Source organism: Filicampus tigris, chromosome 15, assembly GCF_054856515.1.
Source record: "Filicampus tigris isolate MCC_2025a chromosome 15, RoL_Ftig_1.0, whole genome shotgun sequence".
Taxonomy (NCBI): domain Eukaryota; kingdom Metazoa; phylum Chordata; class Actinopteri; order Syngnathiformes; family Syngnathidae; genus Filicampus; species Filicampus tigris.
In genome coordinates this window covers 12,307,970-12,331,115 of record NC_141231.1, presented here as the reverse complement: position 1 = coordinate 12,331,115, position 23,146 = coordinate 12,307,970, and the positions used below count along the sequence as shown (strand labels likewise).

Sequence of the window (23,146 nt, the reverse complement as noted above, 5' to 3'; positions counted from 1 at the left end):
ACAGAGTTGACTGAGTTTTATTGAATCTAATAAATTATCTTTTGTTTTGTTTACCAAAATAAAAAGGTCCAACCATTCCAAAATATAAGATCCAAGATTACGAGTGCCCTCCAGAAGACTGTAGCTGCCCGTGAATGACATCGTCCATTGACAAACAGCCGCGTTAAATCAAATAATGAAAAAAATAACATACGTGAATGGGGAATGCGTGACAAAAAATTCCAAACCGACACCATCAATATTTAAAGGTCTTGACAATACCGTCATAAATACATTCTGTTCATACACCTGCGAGCCTCCCACCGAGTCCATGTAAAAATATAACATTTCATTCAAAATAATAATGATAGAAGCTATCTACAGTATAAGCAACACATTTACAGTAACAGCAATTCTGTACGCAGATTCTTTTTTTTTTTAATAACATGGGTGAGCAGATATGAAAGAAAGTGTCGGACTTCCGTTGCATAACAGACTGACGTAAAACAGACTAGTACCTCTCTCAGGGTGAAAAAACGATACCATCGAGGAGGCGTCAGCAGCTGTTCCGATCAAATTGATTACGTGAAAACTGATGTGCGGCAGTTTTCATTTTCGATACCTCTTAAACCTTAGCAGAAGTGTAAAATAAGGTTAGAAATCATGGAAAAGGTACTACGTATACTTTTGAAGACCAAAAACAACATTAAAAAGAAGAAATGATGTAGATAAATTGTGGGCAACCCTTCCAACAATCCAAGATCTTACTTGATTGCGGTGACGAACGTGCAAGGTAAATATGCAAACTGTTAACCCCCTCCATCGAGGAATCCAGGTTCGCAGTCCCGCTACTTCGCTGTTTTGTTTTGTTTTTTTGTCTAGTTATATTTGTCTAGTAGTGTTGTTGTTGTTTTGGGGTGTAATTCCAAATTCCGCCATTGATGGGTGGCTCACAATTGTTCAGTGCTGTTAATGTGGAAGAATTGGAAGTTTTTCAAGGTCAGCTTCCTCTTCGCTGATTAGGAAGTGATTATTGAACGTCTCAACGTCCCTCCGCCTTTTTTATAATGTACATCTTTGGACATGATTATTGATCTATGTTGTGAAATACTTCTGTTAGTTTGAAAAAAGAGGGACTTGTTTACTCCATGATGTTGGAATAGGATGATGTTGGATGGTACACACACTGTATAATCTTAAACAATTCTCTTGGTCCCTCTCAATACATTAAATGTTTTCAAATGTGTTTGTAGTATTTTAAAGTGTGTTTGCAAACCTTAAAAAATGCTTATTATAAATACTTATTGCAAGTGTGAACTGGTACGTAACCCCGCGATGGAGGTTGGTTAACTGTATTTTATACTTTGAATGCTGTGAATTTGATACATCGAGGGAGCCCGCGTTCTGCTAGTTGTACAGTACCACAGAATCACTGCATTAGCCATGATTTAGTTACAGGGTTGTCATTGTACTTCCAAATAAAAAAATAAATAATAGAGACGAATATAAACCCTTATTGTAATTGTATTCTACATCACATCAACCTTGCTGGCTATGAAAAAAAAAGTAAAAAAAGAGTATGAGCATATAGGCGTGTTATTTGGCGTCTTCTGCTAACATAAAATGTGCTGTTCACCTAGAACCAATATTCTACATGAACCCATTCTATCCCAATGACATTTACGTCATTTCACAGAGGGTCTGAAAAAGTCTGGTACTGAATGAGTTAAAAAAAAAAAAAAAAATGGTATTGCACATGTTGCAGTCGATTATGTCGACCCGAACCCCTGCCGTGTCCCCACGAGAACCGCCAGTCCAACCGCAGGAAATGCGCACATTTCAAACGTCTCTGGCAGCAAGAATTTTTCTAGGACTTGAAGACGTGCACGGCTCGCACCACGTACTGCCTGCAGATGGGGCACTCGTTCATCCTTTTGCCGCATTTAGTGCAGGTCACCATGTGGCCGCACTCCAGCAGAACGCAGTCAATGATGGCATCCATGCAGATGCGACACAGGTTCTCGTCCGAGGCCAGCTGGGCTTTCACGCCGTCTGCGGACCGCAAACAACGTAAAACACTTACAGACTCGAGTCACGTGACTTGATTTAAAATCGCTGATTATACGACTTGGGACTTGCTTGGCTAAAACGTATGAAAAGACGCGGCTTGACTTGATATTCATGAGACTGGACTAAAATGCTGCAGTTATTGATAATAATCGTCCTCAATTAATAATATAACAATTGGTTTTGCATTATTAAACACAATAACATGCACATTTGAGTTGTAGGTATTATTTTTGTCCACGTGGTGTCGCCATCCTTAATGTAGTATCTGTGACTGAGTGTAAGGCTTCAAAAGGCAGAGCCTAGCCTGGTGAGTGACGTGGGCGTCGGGAAGTAGGCTGGCTGTTAACTGGCTAACCAGTTGGTCAGCCTGCGAGTTGAGTTATAAATGTGCAAAGTTTAGATCAGAAACACAAAACTACATCAAACTTCAGCCGTCAATACAGAACCCATAAAGTAATGTAAGCTACGTTACCTTACCTTACCTACAGTTTAGCTTAACTACAATGTAGGAAGTGATGTGGGCGACCCCAAGTGGCTCAAAAAAATATCTGCACACCAAAGGCACTTTATTCTTGTACTATGTGTTGGTATTGTTGTTCGCAAAATCATTTTGTATCATTTCGAACGTACTGTACTTTGAGTTTCTCACTTAATTTATTGGATTTGTGGTTTTCATTTGTGCATTGAAATCTGTCCCGAAATTGAATTTTTTTTCCCACTTTACCCGTTTTGTAAACACATTTTTTCACCAAATCCCTTGCTAATATAAATTGGACAAGAGTATACTCAAATATTTGCTTGACACTATTAACCATACTTTCCGATATCAAATTTATGGAGATAGGGAAAAATAAATAAATAATGATTTTTAGCACAAAATACCAACTTTTTTGAAGCGTTACTCTCATCATACTTTTTTTTCCCTCAAAAAAATGTAAAAATGTAACTCATAATATTCTGAGTAGGTGAAACAAATAAGCTTACCTCCGTCGGCACTGTTGCACAGAGGTGGAGGATATGCAACCACTTTGTAGGGGGGAAAAAAAATAGGACAGGGTTTAGAAAGAGGGCAGGCTCTTAAAGAATGTGTACAAATATATAGCTTGTACTTTTAAGTATGGATATAATACAGTACAGCAAAACACCGGAGCAGGGAATTTTACTCAAATTTCCCGGTCTGTTTATCGTCTTCCGCCTGCAGCCAGGGTACCCTTCCGCTGCCCGTCTATCCGACTTTTTGTCCGGCTGGACCAAATAGTAATCGCCTATAAGCCGGTCTGCCTATAATTTTCAACAGGTTTCCGTTAGCGTTTCCGTCGACAATTTTCGTCGACCAACTTCCACCTGCAGATTTGCATATTCACAATTATTGCATATTAAAATATTTTTTTAAATTTCGTTCAATATGTTTTGGGGGGTGGGGTTTGAGGTTTTATGCACCCATTTTCCCCTGTTTTACGCAAAAAACGTAAATTGAATTTTTATCAGCGTTTTTAAAAGAATTTGGGGGTTTCAATTCTTTTTTTTTTTTTTCCTTTTTCAAATGTGTTTCAGTGAGGTTCAATTATATGAGGAATTTAGTGATCCGCAAGCCGGCCTGATCCAATGAATAGCGTGATTGACTGTAACCCAACAATGCTTACTTTTGTCAGTAGTGTAATGAGAATAGGATAGTGTGGAAGTACTTACCTGCAGTAATGCTCACGTTTTCCACTAAAACAAAACAAAAGAGAGAAAAAAAAACAGGTCACATTAAAATGTCAAGATGTAAAATATCGTATTTTGTAAAATTACGGTGCATACTTGACTTCCTGTTATGCTCGTTTTCTCTGTAGAGGCGATGCACGCGCTCCAGCAGCTCCCACTTCTCGCAGCAGCCAGAATAGTTGACGAAGTTCCTGGCGAGGATTTCCTTCAGCTGGCGAACCGACAGCCTCTCGATGGCGTCCTCGTCGTCCAGGTCAGACAGCGAAGCGCGGACCCTCCTTTGCATGGCCGGGCTGACCTCCGTTGTGCTCGCCGTCTGCTCCAGATTGAGGAGCGACGCGCTTGGCGTGTCCTCACGCTCCTGAGGGGAAAACTAACAACAGAGCAACAAAGTAAGGAACAATTGACCGCTTCGGGCATCTTAGTTTGGCAAATATTCACATGGCTATTTTGTAAAAAAAAACAAATAAAGGAAAAAAAGAAATTAGAATACCATAACTTACATTGAATGGACAGAGATTACTGTAAATATATAAAATCTTTAGGCCTGACTGAAATTATAATTTATTTATTTATTTAATTTTTTTTTTTAGGCCAATTCCACTATTTGGCAGAACAAAATTCTGATAACTGATTAATCGGCTGATTAACTTCAAAAATATATCATGAATAAAATGAATTATTTTGGGGTCCCAATTAACGCTGACAAAAACAAAGAATGTTTTTCATGTCATCATTGTCTTGCGTTGTAATGTCTTATTATGCGTAAAAAAAAGAAGACTATTTGCAAGAATCAGCAACAATCGTTGTTTATTTTTCCGATTTCAAAAGCGATGTCAGCCAATTCAAATCAGCCGGCTGATTCATTGGTCAGGCCCACAAGCATATATTATTATAATTTAATTATTTTTAATTAATTTAAATTTGTAAACTAAGTTAAAAAATAACTTCATACATAAAAGAAGTAAAATAAACAAAAATTAAAAAATAAAATTAGAACTGAAAAGCAAAAAAACAAAAAATGACAAGACTAAAAAATGAATAACTTAAAGCAAACAAAAATATATATTTGAATATTTTAATTTAAAAATAAAAAATAAAATAAAACTACCCAAAAATAAGTTAAAAAAAATTAAAGCAAAAGGAAATCCATTTAAAAAGTGAATTGAAAATACTATTAAAAATGTAAAAAAAAGAAATATATATATATATATATATTACTGCTACTAACTCTGTATTATTACTACGAACACATGTCATTGCTACAAACAATTGTGTCAAAGTCTAACAACGTTGTGTTGTAAATTGACCTTGAACCTCAACACTACAAGAATCCATTTCAAAGCTCTTTTTTTAAATGTCTCAAAATAAATCAAGTCCTCCTTGACAGCATCACACAATGCACCTCATTACGCGATGACTTTCAGTATCGCACAGAAGGACTCCAGTGCTTATATTCCGAGTACATCTGTTCAGTTATCTAATACGACAGGAGACATATTTGAGCACGCACTCCGTTGCACGCACGGCAGACACTTAACTCGCCGCTTAATGATTCTCTTTTAAGATGGAGGTCAGGAATGAAAGGAGACGGAATCAATGAATAGTTCCGTAGTGGAAATGGAGATGGGGAAGTGCTTGATTCAAGTTGGATGTGTGCGCATGTGTGTGTTTTGTGCTCTCAGCGCATACCTCCTCCGACATATTAATAATAATTGGTTTGGCTAGACAGCACACCATCTCAGACTCCTCAACAGCCACTCTTCTTTTTGGGTGTTTTGCTTTTTCTTTGGCCTTTTGTGTGTATGTGTGACCCTACCACAGAAGTGGGGCCTAGAACCACAGAGCCTGAGATGTGGTGTTCACTGCCACTTACTAGTAAGGGGAATCGGCAGCTCAGTACAACAAGAATCATGCTAATTCAGTATTAAATGGTTAGGGCTGGGGGAATAAAGTCGACTAAGTCGGATAACCACAAAAAGATGTCGAGACATGTTTCGCTTCTTATTCCTTAAACGACTCACTAGTGAGGATAAGCGGTTCGGAAAATGAATGAATGAATGAATTAATGAATATGAGTTTATTATTCTATTGGCACCCTCTATTGGTGGAAAGTTGCTACTGCAGTCAAGCATTTAAGTGAACCGATGGACTTACTCAATTATTCCCGAGGATTTCAAATTATGATTTTCAACGAGGGCGAGGCTTTCAAAGTGAGGTTTTAAATTACGGTTAGGGTCTTAAAGTAGAGTTTCAAACTGGGGTTATGATTTCAAAGAAAGGAACTCTGGTGAAGGTTTCAAATGAGGGGTTTCATTCCATCATTCCTTAGTCAGTTCATATTTTGCAAAAGGGGCTCAATGTCATTCAAAACTGAGCATTTTAATCTTTGTGAAGGCATCGTTTTTAATACACCTCTTGTATGTTTCCAGTATATTATTTTGAACCGATTGGAATTTCTACTTTCTTGCAACAACGTACGTTATACGTTCTATAAACAACAGAGGAAGAAACGATGATGGCGAGATGGCCAGCAAAGTGCACGGGAAGTTGTGCGCTCGTGTGTGTGTTTAGTGTTTTAATGCTGTGCTAATGTAGTGTTTAGTGTAGCGTTTGGTGTCAGCTGCGTTGCTGCGGGGAATTGTCAACCTGCGTGCGCGTTACATAACTGACTCAGCCCGTGTAAGCGACCTAAAAAAAGGCAAAGGGCTTAAGCCGCCTTGCTCCCTGGTCTGCATGTACACACACGCGCGCCTGTATGCACACACGCACACACATTGACAGTCAGAGAGTAAATGCTGCTGCTTGCAGCTGTCACATGAATGCAGAATGAGACTTTTCAGAGTCAGTGGAGGGAAATCAACATAATTGTTGTGGAATTTAGCTCAATGAGCATCTGCAGCAGGGCTGAGCAACCTTTTCGATTCGAGGGCCGCATTCGATTTTTAAAAGCGGCAGATGGGACATTCGTAAAATTTAAATGTTAACCAGATGTTGAAATTCTGTGATGCGTTTTCTGTTCGATAAAGAATTGCTTAAAATAATGGTGCTTTTTTGTTTTGTTTTTTAATCTAAGAAAAATAACTCAACTACAAATATGATAATGTGTATAATCTAATATTATAATTGTATATTGTATATAAACAAATAGGGGTTGTAGGGAACTTTAATCCTGTTTCTGTCACCAACTAGCAACTTCTCAGAACATGGTCGACTGTTCAAGAGAGGGAAAAAATGTGTAGGTAGGTCTTTTGTACTGTATGTTTAAATAGATTAAAAATATGTCATTTGTTTATATATGTATTGTTATTGTAAAATTCTGATGATTATTTTCTTAATTGCTTTCATTAGAAAATGTAAAACTGCTGAACCAAAATTTTGAGAGGCATACTTTATTTAAAAAAATATTTAGCTCTAATGACTTTAGTTTTTTCATTTAAAATGCATTTTCAATATCATTTGAACAAAAATTTGAAGCGGCAAGACTCTAATCATTCTGAGTATTAGCTTAGCAGTTAGCATGGGTTCTCCGTCTTCTCCTGTGGTCTGTTCTTGCTCAATGTGTCACATGAGTCGCTATTCCTCGTCCTCCTTTAGTGAAAACGATATTTGTCAGAAGTGTTGCTTAACTGCTGCCGTGGAGGTGAGGCGACTTAAGAGTTATGGCTCCTCACCGCGTTTAGCCGCACGAGCTAACTTTCGTAGCTACTGGAGCATAAATTGGCTTAGCATTACTCCGGTAGGTTCCGAGCAGCAGACGCACATGTCTGGCAGCTCCTACGGCTCCCTGGTCAGACCTGCATGAGGCCATTTTCACACTGATTATCACTTTGGTGACATCATCAAAAAGCGTTCTGGCGAATCATCAGTAAAGTCCAAATCTCTACTGTAGTGCAAATTCATACCGTCTACCGCAATGATTCTCAAAGTTTGGCACTTATATTATTCATGAGAATAGGTCGTTTTGTTATGTATTTTTAACATTTGGCTCCTCTAACTGTGTGTGATTGTGTGATTGTGTGTGTGTCACCTGGCTTGGGGTCCCTGAGCTGTCACTTGGGCTGAGCACGACTCCCTGAGAGGCGGATCCGAGCGACTGTTCCGAAGTGGAGCCGACGCGGGAGAGCGGCGAGGCGGCGCGTGAGCGTAGGCTGTCTGTATCATCTTCGTCATCTCCCTCCTCCTGTTCCTCGGGCGTGTCTGCATCCGCCTCCTCTTCGTCCTCCTCCTCCTCCTCCTCCTGCACCACCATCACGGGTCGGGGCGTCTCCCTGGTGCCCCGGTGGCACAGAACCAGGTCCACCAGATCCTCCTTCTCCCTGCAGGTGTCCGTGGGTATGTTGCGCAGCAGCAGGTACTGCCGCAGGTCCTTGACGCGTAGCTGCATGAGGCGCGGCCGCTGGAAGGCGGTGCCCCGCAACAGGTGGCAGGTGGCGCAGCAGCGCAGGTTCTCCTGCAGCACCGAGCACAGCGCGCAGAAGCTCTTCTTGCAATCGCAGCAGACATGCTGTCAAGGAGAGGACGCCGTTAGTCGCCGCGTGAGGGAATTCAATGTTGTAATTATGGCTCGACCGATTTAAAAAAAAATTTTTTTTAGGCCGATGACCTTTCCCATATTAGGCAGAACAAAATTAAAATAACTGATTATTTAGCATATTAAATAAAAGATACATCATATATTTACTTGACCATTAAGGCTTAAAACAATAAAGACATGAATTGCAGGCACAACATTTGAATGATATGGAATACGTTCGTCCATTTGGATCTGTTTAACTTTACAACAGAGAGAAAAATCTGCTCAAAATCGGCTGATTTTATTTTATTTTATTTATTTATTTTTTGCTGATGTTTGAATGTCATTTGGGGCGGCACGGTGGGCGACTGGTTAGCACGTCCGCCTCACAGTTCAGAGGTCGTGGGTTCGATCCCGGCTCCGGCCTCCCTGTGTGGAGTTTGCATGTTCTCCCCGTGCCAGCGTGGGTTTTCTCCGGGTTCTCCGGTTTCCTCCCACATTCCAAAAACATGCTTGGTAGGTTGATTGGACACTCTATATTGCCCCTAGGTGTGATTGTGAGTGCGGATGTTTGTCTCTGTGTGCCCTGCGATTGGCTGGCAACCAATTCAGGGTGTCCCCCGCCCACTGCCCGAAGACAGCTGGGATAGGCTCCATCATGCCCGCGACCCTTGTGAGGACAAGCGGTATATAGATAATGGTTGAATGGATGAATGTAATTTGTCCTATGCTGTAACGTATTATCACTAATGTGTCACCAGACCAGGCACCTCACGTCCACATTTTGTTCTTTAAAAATGCAAAATTATTATTTTTTTAAATAATTATTACTCAATTAATGAAAGGGTTAATCAGGCAAATCTCATTCTAATCAGGCTAATATTTGTTGTTGATCTTTTTTATTCTTACATCCTATATTTCCGTTCGTTCTACGTTTTCATTTTCTTTTCAGCGCTTCATCATTCACAGGCAGTTTCTCCACACTCATCAACCATTCTTTTTAATACCGCCCGAGCATCATTTAATGAACTGCTCTTAAATACTGCACGTCTCCATGTCTGACTCCTGTCGGCATTTTAAAGGGTCGATGGCGCCTCTCGTGGCTCCTTATAAATAAGCTCGACTCTATGCAAACTTTGATACGCAAAAGTGGCCCCCGAAGGCGGCGCTAAGCTCATTGCAGCTGCCGTTTGTAGTCGTAAACAGACATACTGATGGGATTTAACCCAAAAGTGTCAGTCATCATGCAGTCCACCTGATGAAGAACCACCACCGCGGTTGATATGAATTCTGTTGTGTTTCTCTCCAAGAATATTCATATTTGGAAGAGTACTTGGAGCACTGCACTTATCCCACATTTGTGTTGAGTTATATTACAGCAAACTGTTAAAAAACAACAACAACAAAAACCAATATGTGCATCTGGTATTGTTTATTTTAATACAGATTAATTGAATGCATCTGTTTCTCATTAAAAATAAAAAAAAGTACAAGAAGTAATCGCATATTAAATCCCAATCCCAATATTGAGGTGGGCGGAATCTCAGTTGATTGTTTTTCAAAATCCTTCAGCTCTACTCTCCATCCACTTTTACACCGAGCAGCTGAATGAATTGACGCTTCAAGTGGCTGTGAAAGGAGGTCAGCCCAATTGGTAAACATTTGCTTATCACTCACTCGCAAATGTGTCTCGCTTCTGCACCATCATCGACACCTTCTCCTCTATCACTTACTGCTAATCCCCCCCGACACTTATTAAAACGTGGACCGAAAATATCACGCTGACTCACAGACGAGCCCATCGCGGGGAGTCGGTTGTGCAGCGATAGCAAGCAGGAAGCTGGCACGTGACCTTCTGACTGGCACACACATGCACTCTGCCATTATACTCTGACATGCCCATCCCTGCAGAAGTGTCAGCGTGACTGAATACGATTTTTACGATTTGGGTATCGTTTGCAAAGATTGCACATGCAGCCAACGGAAAGAGAAGTTGACTGAGTTTCCCGGAGAGGTTTTTTTTATTTGAGCACAATCGCTTCAGGCACATGATCACCACGCTGTGACTCTTATGCTCTACTAAAGAGACATATTGTAGAAAATTGAATTTTTAATTGCAAAGGGGTGGTGGGGCGGTAATTATTTAATTCTTTATTTTTATGAAAGTTGGAAATTGTATCACTAACCTATATATGTTCTAATTAGGGACTCGCTGATACCAAGTAAGGATCCATGATAATATCAAGACGTCTTGGAGTTGTGAAAATGAAAATGTGTATTTTAATCAAATATTGCTCGGAAACAAATACCTTTCTTGAACATTCACTCCAATACAATACAATACACGAGGGCCTAACGAATTAAAAAAATGTGTACCTCATTTAGCGTTGTTAACTTTCTAAACGTACTTTGACTTGCAGTCTTTTAAGCGTTCACCACGGCAACTTCACAAAATTCGACCAAACAAGTGTGGCGTAAACATTAAGTCAGTAAGTCACGAATCAAATGACAAAAATAATACGAACAAATCTGTGGTTTTATCACTTTTTTATCACTTTTTACGTTTCATGAAACAATGGTATATAAACACATGGACTGCATTTCTTAAGCAATGAACTTACCTAGACACTGTTAATAAAATAAATAAAATCAAAACTAAAGTTTACTGACCGACAGAAATGAAGCAGTTTTGTATTCTACTCTATGCAATGTTGAATTGAATTTGATTAATTGGTCAGCCCTACTTACTAAAGTAACAACCTATCCTTAGTACTCATTACTGACATTTCAACATGTTTTTTCAAACAGTCTTGCCGCACATTTCACTCTATGTAGCCCGTAACAAAATACATTTCAGTTACGTGGTGTCTCAGTCCGAACACTAGGGGGCACTGTGTAAAATGAATACATATATAAGAGATAGACAAGAACGTTGCGTTTATAGAGTGGATATACAAACAGGAATGTGAGAGTCATGTCACCTCTTTGTGTTCATTTAAAAAATTAAGTGAGCTTAAAGAAACACATTTTCTTCTTGAGTTTTACCATAAGCTACGAAACAAACCTGTGACAGAACAACTGCAGTGATAACTTTGTCACACGCATCTCGTGAATCTCGACGGTTGCTGGACAAAGTGTTGTCATCAGTGTTTTGACAGTATCACTGTCTCTACACTTGCACAAAACAAAGTGGACTTCCACTTGACTGTGACTTACCTTGCGTCTGAAGACGGAGAAGGCCAGTCCGCAGGCCTTGCACAGCTGCCCGGCGCTCCCCGAGCTGGCGGGCGGGTACGTGGAGTATCCCGCGCTGGGGGCGAAACGGAAAGGCCCGGCCCCGGCCCCGAAGCCGGGCTGCTGGGCCCGCACCGTGCCCGTGCCCATCACCTCGTTCAGCAGCCCGCAGCATGACGCCCACATGGACGAGGCCCCCGCCTGCCGAGCAAAAATAGTTCAAAATAACTTCATGTTTTTTCTCTTTGGTCCTATTGCTACTAGCCTAGCATCATCTCATCCTAGCTAGTACTAAGCTAGTTGGTCTCTCAGGTCCGGCGTTCAAGTTTGATAGCACGGCGTTAGCCGGCCTACAGCGAGGCATTAGCCAGGTGAATAGTCCTGTTGCTAGGATGGCATTGGGTGCATCACTCCAATAAAAGAGCATTCGATATGTATCTCGATACACGGGGTGAGATATGATTCAAGGGTCGTTCGATTTTAAAGTGGAACAATTTGATTCAGTGATATTATGATTCGATTCAATACGGCTCAATTCGAGAGGGTATGATGCAATGAGTTTCTTGTCATTTTACACATCTGGATGTCAGTGGGTAAATTGAAAGATCTATCTCTGCAATAAAAGACGATTCGATATGTATCCCTCCATATTTTAAAACGGAGTGATTCGAAACAGATCGAATCGACTGCATCTTTTAAATCAAAACCGATTTTCGGATTCAAATAGTTTTTAAATACAAAATATGATGGATGGGGAAAAAACTCTTGCTGAATGTTTTGAAGTCCATAAAACCGTTGATGACATTAAAATGTGGAACAACAGCTCAGCAGCATACTAATGAATGGAGGAGGGGCAAGGGGAACTATGTCTTCCTCTGGGCTACCAGGCTGTGTCAATCGATAACTGACACACACATACACACACATATAAGGAGCGCATTGTGAAGCTCTTCTGAGTCTTCGCACTACACAATACAGGAATTCACCTCTGGTTTCCGGGCAGCTCCCTCCCGGGGCCGACTTGTCACAAACACGCTGTGATGTGACCTCAGCCGTCTGCTTAGGGACTGTTTATGTAATCCCGGGAACAAGGCACTATATGTGGCGAGGGGAAGCTCTCAACCTGCAGGCCTGTGTACTAAATATGACTGTACTTGAAAAATTTGCGGACCTTTGTTTTCATTGATGTTTCTTTGCTTGTTGGCAGGATTGACACGATCCAAAAGTATTTATGTATTCGGTCGTAATTATGTCTTGTCTCCTCTGTGCTCGGCTTCTTAGTGTGTGGCTGCATGATGCAATACCCCCGCCAGAGGCAGGCAACTGCCTGTTTGTGGTTCATTCTTGTTCAACCATCGTCTGTAAGTTACTTAGACAATTGTGTGTAATGAGCATGCAACATTTATATACAAGCTGAACTGTGGATGATTGTGTGCATGTTGTTGACCGAACATAATAATCGCTATCGCTAATGCTACTCGCGATCGCTAATCGTTAGCATGTCTGCCTGTTTGTGGTTCATTCTTGTTCAGCCATCATCTGAAACTAACTTAGACAATTGTGTGTAATGACATTTATATACGAGCTGAATTGTGGATGATTGTAGGTTGTTGACTGAACATACTAATCACTATCGCTAATGCTAATCGTTAACATAGGCTCATCTTGTTCATGTCTATGAAAATACATGTGTATGTAATGCATAGATTGATAGTATTTTCTGTTTCTTCTGCAGTTTCACAATATGAACAGGCAACTTCGCTGCACACCTGGAGTCTGTGGACTTTGTTTGTGAATGTTTAGCTGTTTGGGTAAGCTGGCTTCCTCGACTACTTATTTAACAAAACGTTAGACTTTAACCGTTTAAATTATTCATGCATTTTAATAGCTTTTAGGATGTATCTTATGTTTCTTTATGTGGGTTACAATAACATGTGAAATAATATGAATGCTTTAAAGCGCCTGCAGAGGGAGGCAAAACATCATAAATACAAGTCAGCACTAACTAGCCATGACAGTAATAATGTGTTAATAATTTCACACATAAGTCGCTCCAGAGTATAAGTCGCACCCCCGGCCAAACTATGAAAAAAAAAAAAAACGCGATTTATAGTCCGGAAAATATGGTACTAATTGTTCTAAAAGATTAAATGCAAATGTATTGTTCTTAAAAGTTGAATACAACTGAACTGTATTTTACAAACATACTGTATTGGATTTTTAAAACCATATATAAGCCACAATAACATTTTTCACGGTTTGAACATTTCATTCAGTGATTCTTGCGTATACCACTAGAGGGAGCCCGCACACGAAGCGTTGTGAACTGCTGAATTCGGGTATTTGTTTCCTTCGTGGTCTAATTGGGGAAACAAAATATCCTACATGCAAGATAAAGTACTACAAGACTCATTTCCCCTCGGCTGAATGTGTGTTCTTTTCTCTCAGGCACAAAGTAAAACCAGAATATGAATGCATAAATGCATGCCTAATACTATTTATCTAACAGTCACACGAGAAACTCAAATGTACACTGCACAAATTGCCGATGTGTGTCAAAGCGGCTCCCCAAAGAAGTCAAATCTCATGTGTGACGTGCGGAATGAACGCAGATGAAACTCAAGCTGCGACCAAGCGAGTTGAGATTTGTTCCTGCATAATAAAGAGATTTAGGAGACCTGAAGGCGGGACTGAAAAACATTTCTAGCGCACAGAACAAAATTGACAGCCGCGGGGATCACCGCGCCGCACAAAAAAAAACATGAGCAGAAACCTGCGGGACTATTCCCAATATGCTCATTTCGGTGGAGATTTATTTTGAACTGGAGCAGAGAAAAAGCTGCTTTTCAATTGGAATCAGATTAATCGACAAAGTGTTGCGTCCATTATTCTGGCGAGAGGCTAATGCACTTTGGCCAAATGGAAGCAAGAAGTGCCGCAATTCTAATTTCATGTCATTCAACTGAAAAAGTGGAACTCACATGTTACAAGTATAATAGAGTCAATATACACAGTGAAATATTTTGTCATTTTTTGGGGGATACAATTTTGATGATTCGCGCTTACAGCCAATGAAAACCTAAATTTACCATCTCAATAAAGGAATAGATAGAGAACAATTACAATTATTTGATCCTAGAAATTCGGTACCAACTGACCTACTGATAAGTATTGCCTATTAGGCAATAGATGAGATTCACGTTAACAGTACATTTTTGATATCTAATGACACTCGCAATACGACAACATCATAAATATTCAACCAAAAATGAGACTGATAGCACGGTCAGTCACTTGCAAAATATTCTAGTAGACAACAAAACACAGTAACACAGTAATAGCCTTTGACTCAACTTTCAGTACTTTCAGTACAATTCTTCCATAATTCGTTTTTACACTCCATTCACATTTTCAAGGGATGACTGAGGTCTTTGTCTCAATTTATTTACACGACTGTTGCATTATGTTTGAACATGTACTTAACACAATGGGTTAATCTACAGTGCATTATTACCATTTGAATTTAGTATAGGGACGAAGTAGCAATTTCCTCGTCACACACAGACAAGGAGAAAATTCTACAACACATCTCTCAGTATGATGCAGTGTACACCACTGCAATGTGAAACCACTACTGACTCTATTTTTAACCAAGCGTCAATGAAAAGTAAAATGTAATGCTCTTTCACTGGATATTATTTGTACCAAATATTGATATGTGCAATAACAAATTGGACTACTAATTGAATTGTCATGTAATAACCACACACGCACACATTGGAGACATATCTTCATGGAAGATTGGAGCTGCACGGTACTGTGTGTTGTGGTTGAACACATGACGTCATCGCTTCATCCTCATCTGCAACCAACAGACACAGGGGAGAACCCCGACACACAGTGTGGGGTTGAGGGGCGATCCTCGCATTCTCCCCAAGACGTCCCCCAAACATCCTCCGCGTGCAGATCCCCCCCATCCCCCCCCCTTCTGTCCAGCGCGCGCCCCCGGGATCTCGTTAGAGCGGATTAAAGCAATGAATGGAAGGTGGCTGTAGCGGCTTTGCATCCACTGAACTCTCCAAGTGTGTGTTGTGTGTGTGCGTGCGCATGTGTGTGTGTGCGCGAGGGGGGGGGGGGGAGTTCAAAGCTAGGCTTCCCGTTGCAGCCTCTCGTTTGCACCGACCACACACACACACACACACGCACACACAAGCAAAAAAACACGAACCATGACCCGAGAATACCTATGACAAGTCCCCAAAATACCCACTAATGCTGCATTGAAGCCCGTCTCCTTATATAACCCCGTGTAAATATAATCAATCACCTTACTCGCGAAGCTGCGGCACCGTCCGCATACGATCCATAAACACAAGTGAGTCACTGCCTTGTCACCATAAATAAGATGTGTTATAAATGACAAGGGGAGGGGGGTGGGTTAAGGGGTGAACCTACCTTCATTGCGCCTCGCGTTTGAGGAATGTGCAGACTAATGCAGGAGCCACGATCATCGCAAGTGCACGCACACAGAGTCAAACCATTACGTCTTCCCTCTCTCCTGCCGCCTCTCTGTGTCTGTGCTTTGTGTGTACGCGTGTATGTGTGTGTGTTTGTATGTGTGGAGTAGGCATAACGTCATGACCAAAGACAGGCCCAGCAGCCAATGAAAATGCGCGCAAGGGGGCTGGTGTGTTCAGCAGCCAATCCGTCTTTACGCCAAAGCGCCGTGCGTAAAGACGCATGTGCAAGCCCTGGTGTACGCGTCACGTTTTTCTTTCTTTTTCTTTTTTAAATAATCCCACACAGCGGTTATTCCACACGGGCATTCACATATTTATTTCTTTTTCACCACCAGTCATATAAGGTGAACGTCGCTAGCTTGTTTTTGATGTGTTATAAAATGATTATGCATGGGTGCAAAATACCTAAGGGTATCATTTCAGTCATCTTCTATGGCAAATAATGGGTTTATATCCAGCCGTCTGTTCCTGCCTGCAGTACAGAGATTAAAGGGGTTTCCTTCCTTTGCATAGCCAGTACCTGCTAGCAGCCCGCAGGTGGCAGCAGAGAGGATTTTAGAAACTCTAAAACAATCTGAGACGCTGCAGTAGTTGTTCTAAATTCCATTTCTCCCAATAATACTAAAAACTATATAATTAATTTGTTTTAAAAACGTTTATTTACGGTGGTAGGAATGTTTAAAGTAACATTTAGTATTCCTGGGTAGTAAAGTGTGCGTTTACTGCTTGTAGTGTACTGCAGGCATTGGTAGTTTCTGTTTTTTGTTTGTGTGGGCCATTTGCGCCCCCTTGTGTAGATATTTTTAAAAAGCTCTTCAATGATTCAGCTCATAAATGAATTGAGAGGTGATCGATGTCAAGGACATGACTCATATGACATCCTCTGTAATTGAAGATCTCTGTATCTGGGGCCTCTTCGTAGTCAGCTCTCCTAACTTTATGGAACCTCTCCTTCACCTTTGTTGGGTGAACTGGTGGAAATTTCGTCACTTCCGGTGACGGAAGCTCCGCCATTTCGTCACTTCCGGTGACGGAAGTTCCGCCAGTTCCATCACCGGAAGCGACGGAAGCTCCGCCATTTCGTCACTTCCGGTGACGGAAGTTCCGCGATTTCGTCACTTCCGGTGACGGAAGTTCCGCCAGTTCCGTCACCGGAAGTGACGGAAGTTCCGTCAGTTCCGTCACCGGAATTGACGGAAGTTCAACCATTTCGTCACTTCTGGTGACGGAAGTTCCGCCATTTCGTCACTTCCGGTGACGGAAGTTCCGCCAGTTCCGTCACTTCCGGTGACGGAAGTTTCGCCAGTTCCGTCACCGGAAGTGACGGAACTATTTTTTTCTGTTCAACTGAATTGACATTTGACATCAAAGTCAGACTAAATTAGTATTTTTACACAAATGTTGATGGAAGCATGTTGTAGTGATGGCAAATTTGTCTCTTTTCAAGTACCAGTTCTTGAGGCTCTGCTCCCTAAAAAGAGCTGGCCCAAGTGGCACCTCAACAGAAGTCTTGTACAAGGCACCATCGAAACTAGGACCGCCACAGTCTGGAGGTGAGCACACATGTAAAGCGCTTTGTTAAAGCTGCAGCTGTTGTGAAAGCGCTATATAAATAAAGGTGAGTTGAGTTGAGTTACACTTTCTGAGTTGAGAAACATTGTCTGTTGCAGTACCAACACCGACCTGTGAGAGGCAACATGGTGCCAAAGGGCATCTAGACTGCCAGAAAAGACAAAGAAAACATTGCTGGAGAAGAAGTAAGTCGTTTTTGTAGTTTGTTTGTGTATGTTACACGCACATACATCATACCTTTGCTGACTTTGTTCTGATGGGTGGAAGGAAAATGCTTACACTTGGCCAGTTATCAGTATGTGTGTGTGTACCAGATTTAACAGACTCCAGCACAATAAGCCAAGAAGAAAATGATAAACTTTGGTTGGATTATCAGTACATATGTACCTTGCTTCATAATTACGAATTCGAGGCATAATTTGGTTGAACTCCGAATTGTTTGACTTTGGAAGTTCCACTATATCATCATAATCATCATCAAGTGTGCCTCAGGAGAGGAAGATTATTCCGGCAGCTCACACTTGATAATAATGGCCCACATTTGGGTACCAGATTCCATTTTATGCAGCAGCAGCAGCATCACTGCAGGCAAGCGCAGAAATGATGCAAATGCCCCTTTGAAATTCTCTATGCCATATCACATCAATAGTGACCCGCTGTTGGTTTAATTTCACAGCCTTTTTGGTCTAAATATGTTCCGAGGCCCTCGAGCCAGCAGTGACACACTTTAGCACGGATATTCCTCCACACTGTCGGGTACATCAAAGATGGTGAGGAAGGGCTTTTATTCAATGTAAACTGGTAGTTCATTTACTAGTTTTGAAATGTTTGGATAGCTGTGAATTTTGACTCGCGCCTCACCTATTGACTTGTTCCCTGGCTCCATTGATCCAATGATTTGTGGTTGAATAAAAATGAGCAGGATTACTAAAAAACTGCAAAAGCAATTTCAATGAAATTTTGTGTAAGATTAGGCAAACAAATACCCATTACAACTGTGGTCAGTGGTGGGATAAAAAATACCTTCTTAGTCTTGTTTTACACTTGTAACCTGCTTCCCTCGAACCCCCTGTAGACGTCGACTACATGTGCAATTCAGCGAAGACCATAGCGTGCAAGTGTGGGTATTGGGATTGGGCCAAAGACAACTTGACGTGACCTTTTTCGTAAAAATGTTCACCGTGTTGCGGTTTCTTAACACCTTAGCTCTTGCTTCAAGTTTCATTGCCTTCTATCCCACAGTGAAAAAAAAATGTTACTGTCCGACGTCGCGTCACTTATTAACGTCATCTATTACGAATACGGAAGTGGCCAGCAAACAGACATTTAAAAAAAACGTCATTTTACATTTCATTTTCTTATCTATTTTTTAAATTACACTTAAATATATTTATTACAAGTACATGTGATGACAAGCAGTTCAGAAAATTGATGGATCAACATAAACAGTTTAATCTCTTAAAGTCTCTGTAGGATTTCAAAATAGAGCTACAAGCCAGGGTTAGTAAGGGTTCAAGGCATAATTTTTAGCCTCGATAGGGTTTGTAGTTAGGATTTCAAAGCATGGTTTCAGTGCCAGTTTGTGTGTGTGTGTGTGTTTTTTTAAATAAGTGTTTTGACCGATGAAGAGCCTAAAAGTGGCAATGAAACCCTTCCTTCCATCTGTTTTTCCTTGTTTAATTTTTTCATCCTTCCTTTATTTGTTCCTTCCTTCGTTTCACATGTCCTTTTTTCCTTTGTTACTTTTTCCTACCTTTTCATGTTCCGCCCTCCCGTCTTTCTTTCCTTCTTCATTCCTTGCTCTCATCTTACCATCCTTCCAACCCCCCATTTTATTTATTTTCCTTCATTTCTTCCGTCATGCTCTTCCTGAATAAAAATACGAATAATATTTGACTATAGTAGTAGTGTTAAAACTTAAGTTAGTTCCAAGATCATCCTGAACAATTAGCTTTCATAAATCTGTAATGTTACACAAAGCATTTCCCTACATTTACCTAAAGTCAAGTTATCTATTAAAAAAAAAAAAAAAATCATAAATGTGGTTTTGTTCACATCATATCACATCCTTGCCTTTGACTCCGTACTACGTCTTTTCAGGATATTAGCTGGCTGGAGTGCTATTGTTAGCACCTAGCAGAGAGCAGAGTTGACAAGATAAGGATTTCATTTGAGTAAATATCTGTGAACCATGAATCACTGTCATGCACACACGTACACACGCATGCACGTGTACGCACACACATGAACGTGTACGCACACACAGGGTCAAATATCAAGATGAAGCTAATATGCACTGTAACTTTTACAGGTGACCTTAATTTGACCTCAAAACTTTGGAATATCCAACTGTTCAAAGTAGTTTTTACACAACTTGCTGTTCTTGAACAATGAGCTGAATGGCAAAATTCACAACAGGTGATTTGCAAATAAAAATTTCCAAGGACGTTCACTTGTATGACTTTCTGTTGACATCCCTGTCGCAACCGGCGAACGACACTTTGTGACGCTCTAAAGCTCAGTGTCATTGGCCTTCCTATTGAAATCACCAAATGGATCCATCTGCAGAGGCCCACGTGAAGCCCTTTTTGTTATCACTAGATGGCGTAGTTACCCTTTTATAAAGACACGAATCTGCTCTGTTCAACCGGCAACTACGACCAGCATTATGGATGCAGAAATGGTCACACAAAGCTATTAAATGATTGTTCTTGTTTGTACTCGGGTAAAATGAGCATCCCCAGTTCCCACATGATTCACAAGTCACTTCAGTTTTTCAATCTAATATCTTTTCGTTGTTTACGGATTACTGTTTACACGTTGAGGCAATAACTCCATCCATTTTTAATCATACGTGTCATTCTTTGTTGAGTTGAGTTACTTGAATAAGTTGATCGAGTGATTTTCAGTAACTCAGATGTTGGGTGAGTGAGTTGGTGGAGTAAGTTAACAGAGTGAGCGAACTATGACAATTTGTTATGTTTTGAGTTAGTGAGATGAGCGAGTTGGTTTTTGACTTGAGTAAGGTGGTTGGCTGAGTTACTTAAGTGAGTTAATTGACTAAATCACCGATTGAGTTAGATAGTTACTTGAGTACGTTAGTTGAATGAATAAACTAATGGTTGGGTAAGTTATTCAAATATAGGAGTTGTTGATGTAAGTTGTCGGTTGAGTTAGATGTGTGAGTTAGTTCAGTAATTTAGTTGAGTTACTTGTGTACATTTTTTGATTGAATTGTGAGTAGTTAGCTGAATATATTAGATGAGTGAGTTAGCTGATTGATATAGTTGAGTGAGTTACATGAGTGAGTTGAGTAAATAAATTGTTGGCTGAGTTTGTTCGATGTGTTAGATACTTTTAGTAAGTTAGCTGAGTTACTGGAGTAGTTAGTTGAGTGAGTGGGTTAGTATGGCAAGTAGTTGTTTGAATTAGGTGAGTGGTGTTAGTTGAGTCAAATGGTTAGCTACTTAATTGTGTTAAACATATTTGTTGAGAGTAAATTAGTTGCTGTTTGATTATGTAAGATGAGTGAATTGTTTGAGTAAGTTAGTGGAGTTAGTTGAGTAAGTAAGTTGAGTCACTAACGAGTAAGTTAGTAAGACGTATAAGTTAGTAAGTTACTCAAATTAGTCTAGTGAGTTAGTTAGTTGAGTGAGTTACTAAATTAGCTGTTTGCTGAGTTAGACCCTCCAAGCAACATGACTGAACACGACTAAACTGTTGCGCAGCTTACGGCGTTCTGCAATTAGTTTTCACTCATCAGTAAGCCACCGTCATAACTAGTTTTGTTGCCATCCGAAATTTGAATCGTAGATGCACGGCAACGTTGTAAATGTAACGGCCAATCAAAAAGGCATTCTTGTATCACAAGAGCTTTCACATCAAAAATTATGTTTCCTCTCTTTGTATTATACCTCGCCACAGTAGCTGGCGCAGTCCGCGTCCTCCTTGACAACTGTGCCATGTTGCTTACGGTTCAAAACAAAAGAATACAGTGCAGTACGTGTGGAGCCTCAAATATTGTTTACAGAAAAGAACACCAGGGGTCGCAATTTGTGTCGCAGCAAGTTCATTTGGGTGTGAGGGTCAATCATCTAGTGTGTGGATGTGAGTTAATGATTAGAATTTTCCAGTTTAGTGGCCTTTCTCCGATGAGATAGCTGAGTGAATTTGTTCAGTGAGTTTCACTCAAGATTGACATCACAATGTCCAAAGGTCTGTGCTTCGAGGGTCATTTTAGTTTTCAACATTTTGTTAATTGGCAATCATAATTGACAGTATTAAAAATCTATTAGACATTCTGGGAATTTGAGGTTTACTCATGTGTTGACTTTTGTGTTTTCTATTGCATATACATGAAACAGTGAAAGCCTGAAGGCCTCCCCGCCTCAACATTTTCCATCTGACACTCCAGTCCTTCATATGGAGGGACCAGGGATCGGAACGAAGACGGATAGCTGCAAACTCCACTCACTGGGTGAAAACGCCTCGCTGGCAGGATGCTGGTATCATTCTTCGCGTGACAGGTCAGCTCAGGGCGACACTCCTTCACACAGAACAGATGAAACGCTGACAGGCAAACGTGTCGATGGTGGGGTGTGGGGGATTGAATGGGGAGACCCGGCTGTCAGCATTTTGTCAGCTCTCTCTCTCTCTCAAACACACACACACACATATTCGAACACACACGTCAGTGGCAATACAAGGTGCATGATCAAGTTCAGATTGTGTTTATTTTGCTACATTGCCAAAGAAAGACAGTTAACATTGATATGCTCTTCTTTCATTCCACTCATAAACTGACCGAGTTGAAAATGGAAGTCAACCCCCAAAAATTCTTTACAATAATATGTTCTATGCGCCTTCACTAGTCTAAACTTGGCATTCTGATTAATTTTGCGGTTGTGGAATATGAGTTAAGCAGGCAAATCCACCCGTTTTTAGCCATGTCAGTAGGCGGCCAATTTGTCAGTGTCGACAGCAAGCGGCAAAATGGCCGCCCTCTGACATGGACAAAAACGGGTGGATTTTACTGCTTAACTCATATCCCACAAACACAAATATTCCACAATTCCAAAGCTGACAGACCAAAAATCCACAAAATTAAATATTCAAACAGAGTTTATTTTGGAACCAACAGCAGGCAAACATCACTTTTATTCTGAAAGCGAGCCACAACTCCATTGATAAAAGAAACCCTTGAGATGGTACACACTTCGTCTTATCTGTAGAAAACGATCAAAATAATCATTTTAGGATATACAGTAGTGTTTCATTAACTTCTTGTTTTCATATCAATAAAGACTCATTAAAACAAAGTTTGTTTATTCCGAGGCCTCGCCATCCTTAAAGTGCAAATGAGTAAACATTTCGTTTCTGCGATCAAAAGGTAATAATTTACGCTGCATGCCCGCTGATGCACACTCTAATTATCAAACACACACGCACCAGGCAACCTTCTCATTAATATCCCAGCACAAAAAAAACAAACAATAGAGCGGAAAGAAGTACACAATAATACAGCAACGACAAGAGGCAGGATAGTGTC

General features: G+C 40.6%; 1 protein-coding gene and 1 long non-coding RNA gene across 2 annotated transcripts in view; one reads left to right on the top strand and one right to left on the bottom strand.

The window, feature by feature from the left end:
* Position 1: 1 nt before the first annotated feature.
* LOC147135546 (E3 ubiquitin-protein ligase RNF34-like) lies at positions 2 to 16,097 on the bottom strand. The gene is made up of 7 exons (XM_086053644.1): positions 15,962 to 16,097; positions 11,489 to 11,707; positions 7,787 to 8,263; positions 3,853 to 4,129; positions 3,739 to 3,762; positions 3,034 to 3,075; positions 2 to 2,031 (listed from the first exon to the last, which is right to left on the bottom strand). The coding sequence occupies exons 1-7, from the start codon at positions 15,965 to 15,967 to the stop codon at positions 1,847 to 1,849; spliced, it is 1,230 nt and encodes a 409-aa protein (XP_085909770.1). The 5' UTR covers positions 15,968 to 16,097; the 3' UTR covers positions 2 to 1,846.
* The window catches only part of LOC147135545 (uncharacterized), a 33,946-nt gene continuing 11,312 nt past the window's right edge, over positions 513 to 23,146 (top strand). Inside the window, exons 1-9 of the long non-coding RNA XR_015089853.1 lie at positions 513 to 772; positions 3,885 to 4,009; positions 4,082 to 4,148; positions 7,806 to 8,091; positions 12,788 to 12,867; positions 13,242 to 13,317; positions 17,474 to 17,579; positions 17,697 to 17,783; positions 21,963 to 22,124. This is a non-coding gene — a long non-coding RNA (uncharacterized LOC147135545). The remainder of the gene's footprint in view (positions 773 to 3,884; positions 4,010 to 4,081; positions 4,149 to 7,805; positions 8,092 to 12,787; positions 12,868 to 13,241; positions 13,318 to 17,473; positions 17,580 to 17,696; positions 17,784 to 21,962; positions 22,125 to 23,146) is intronic.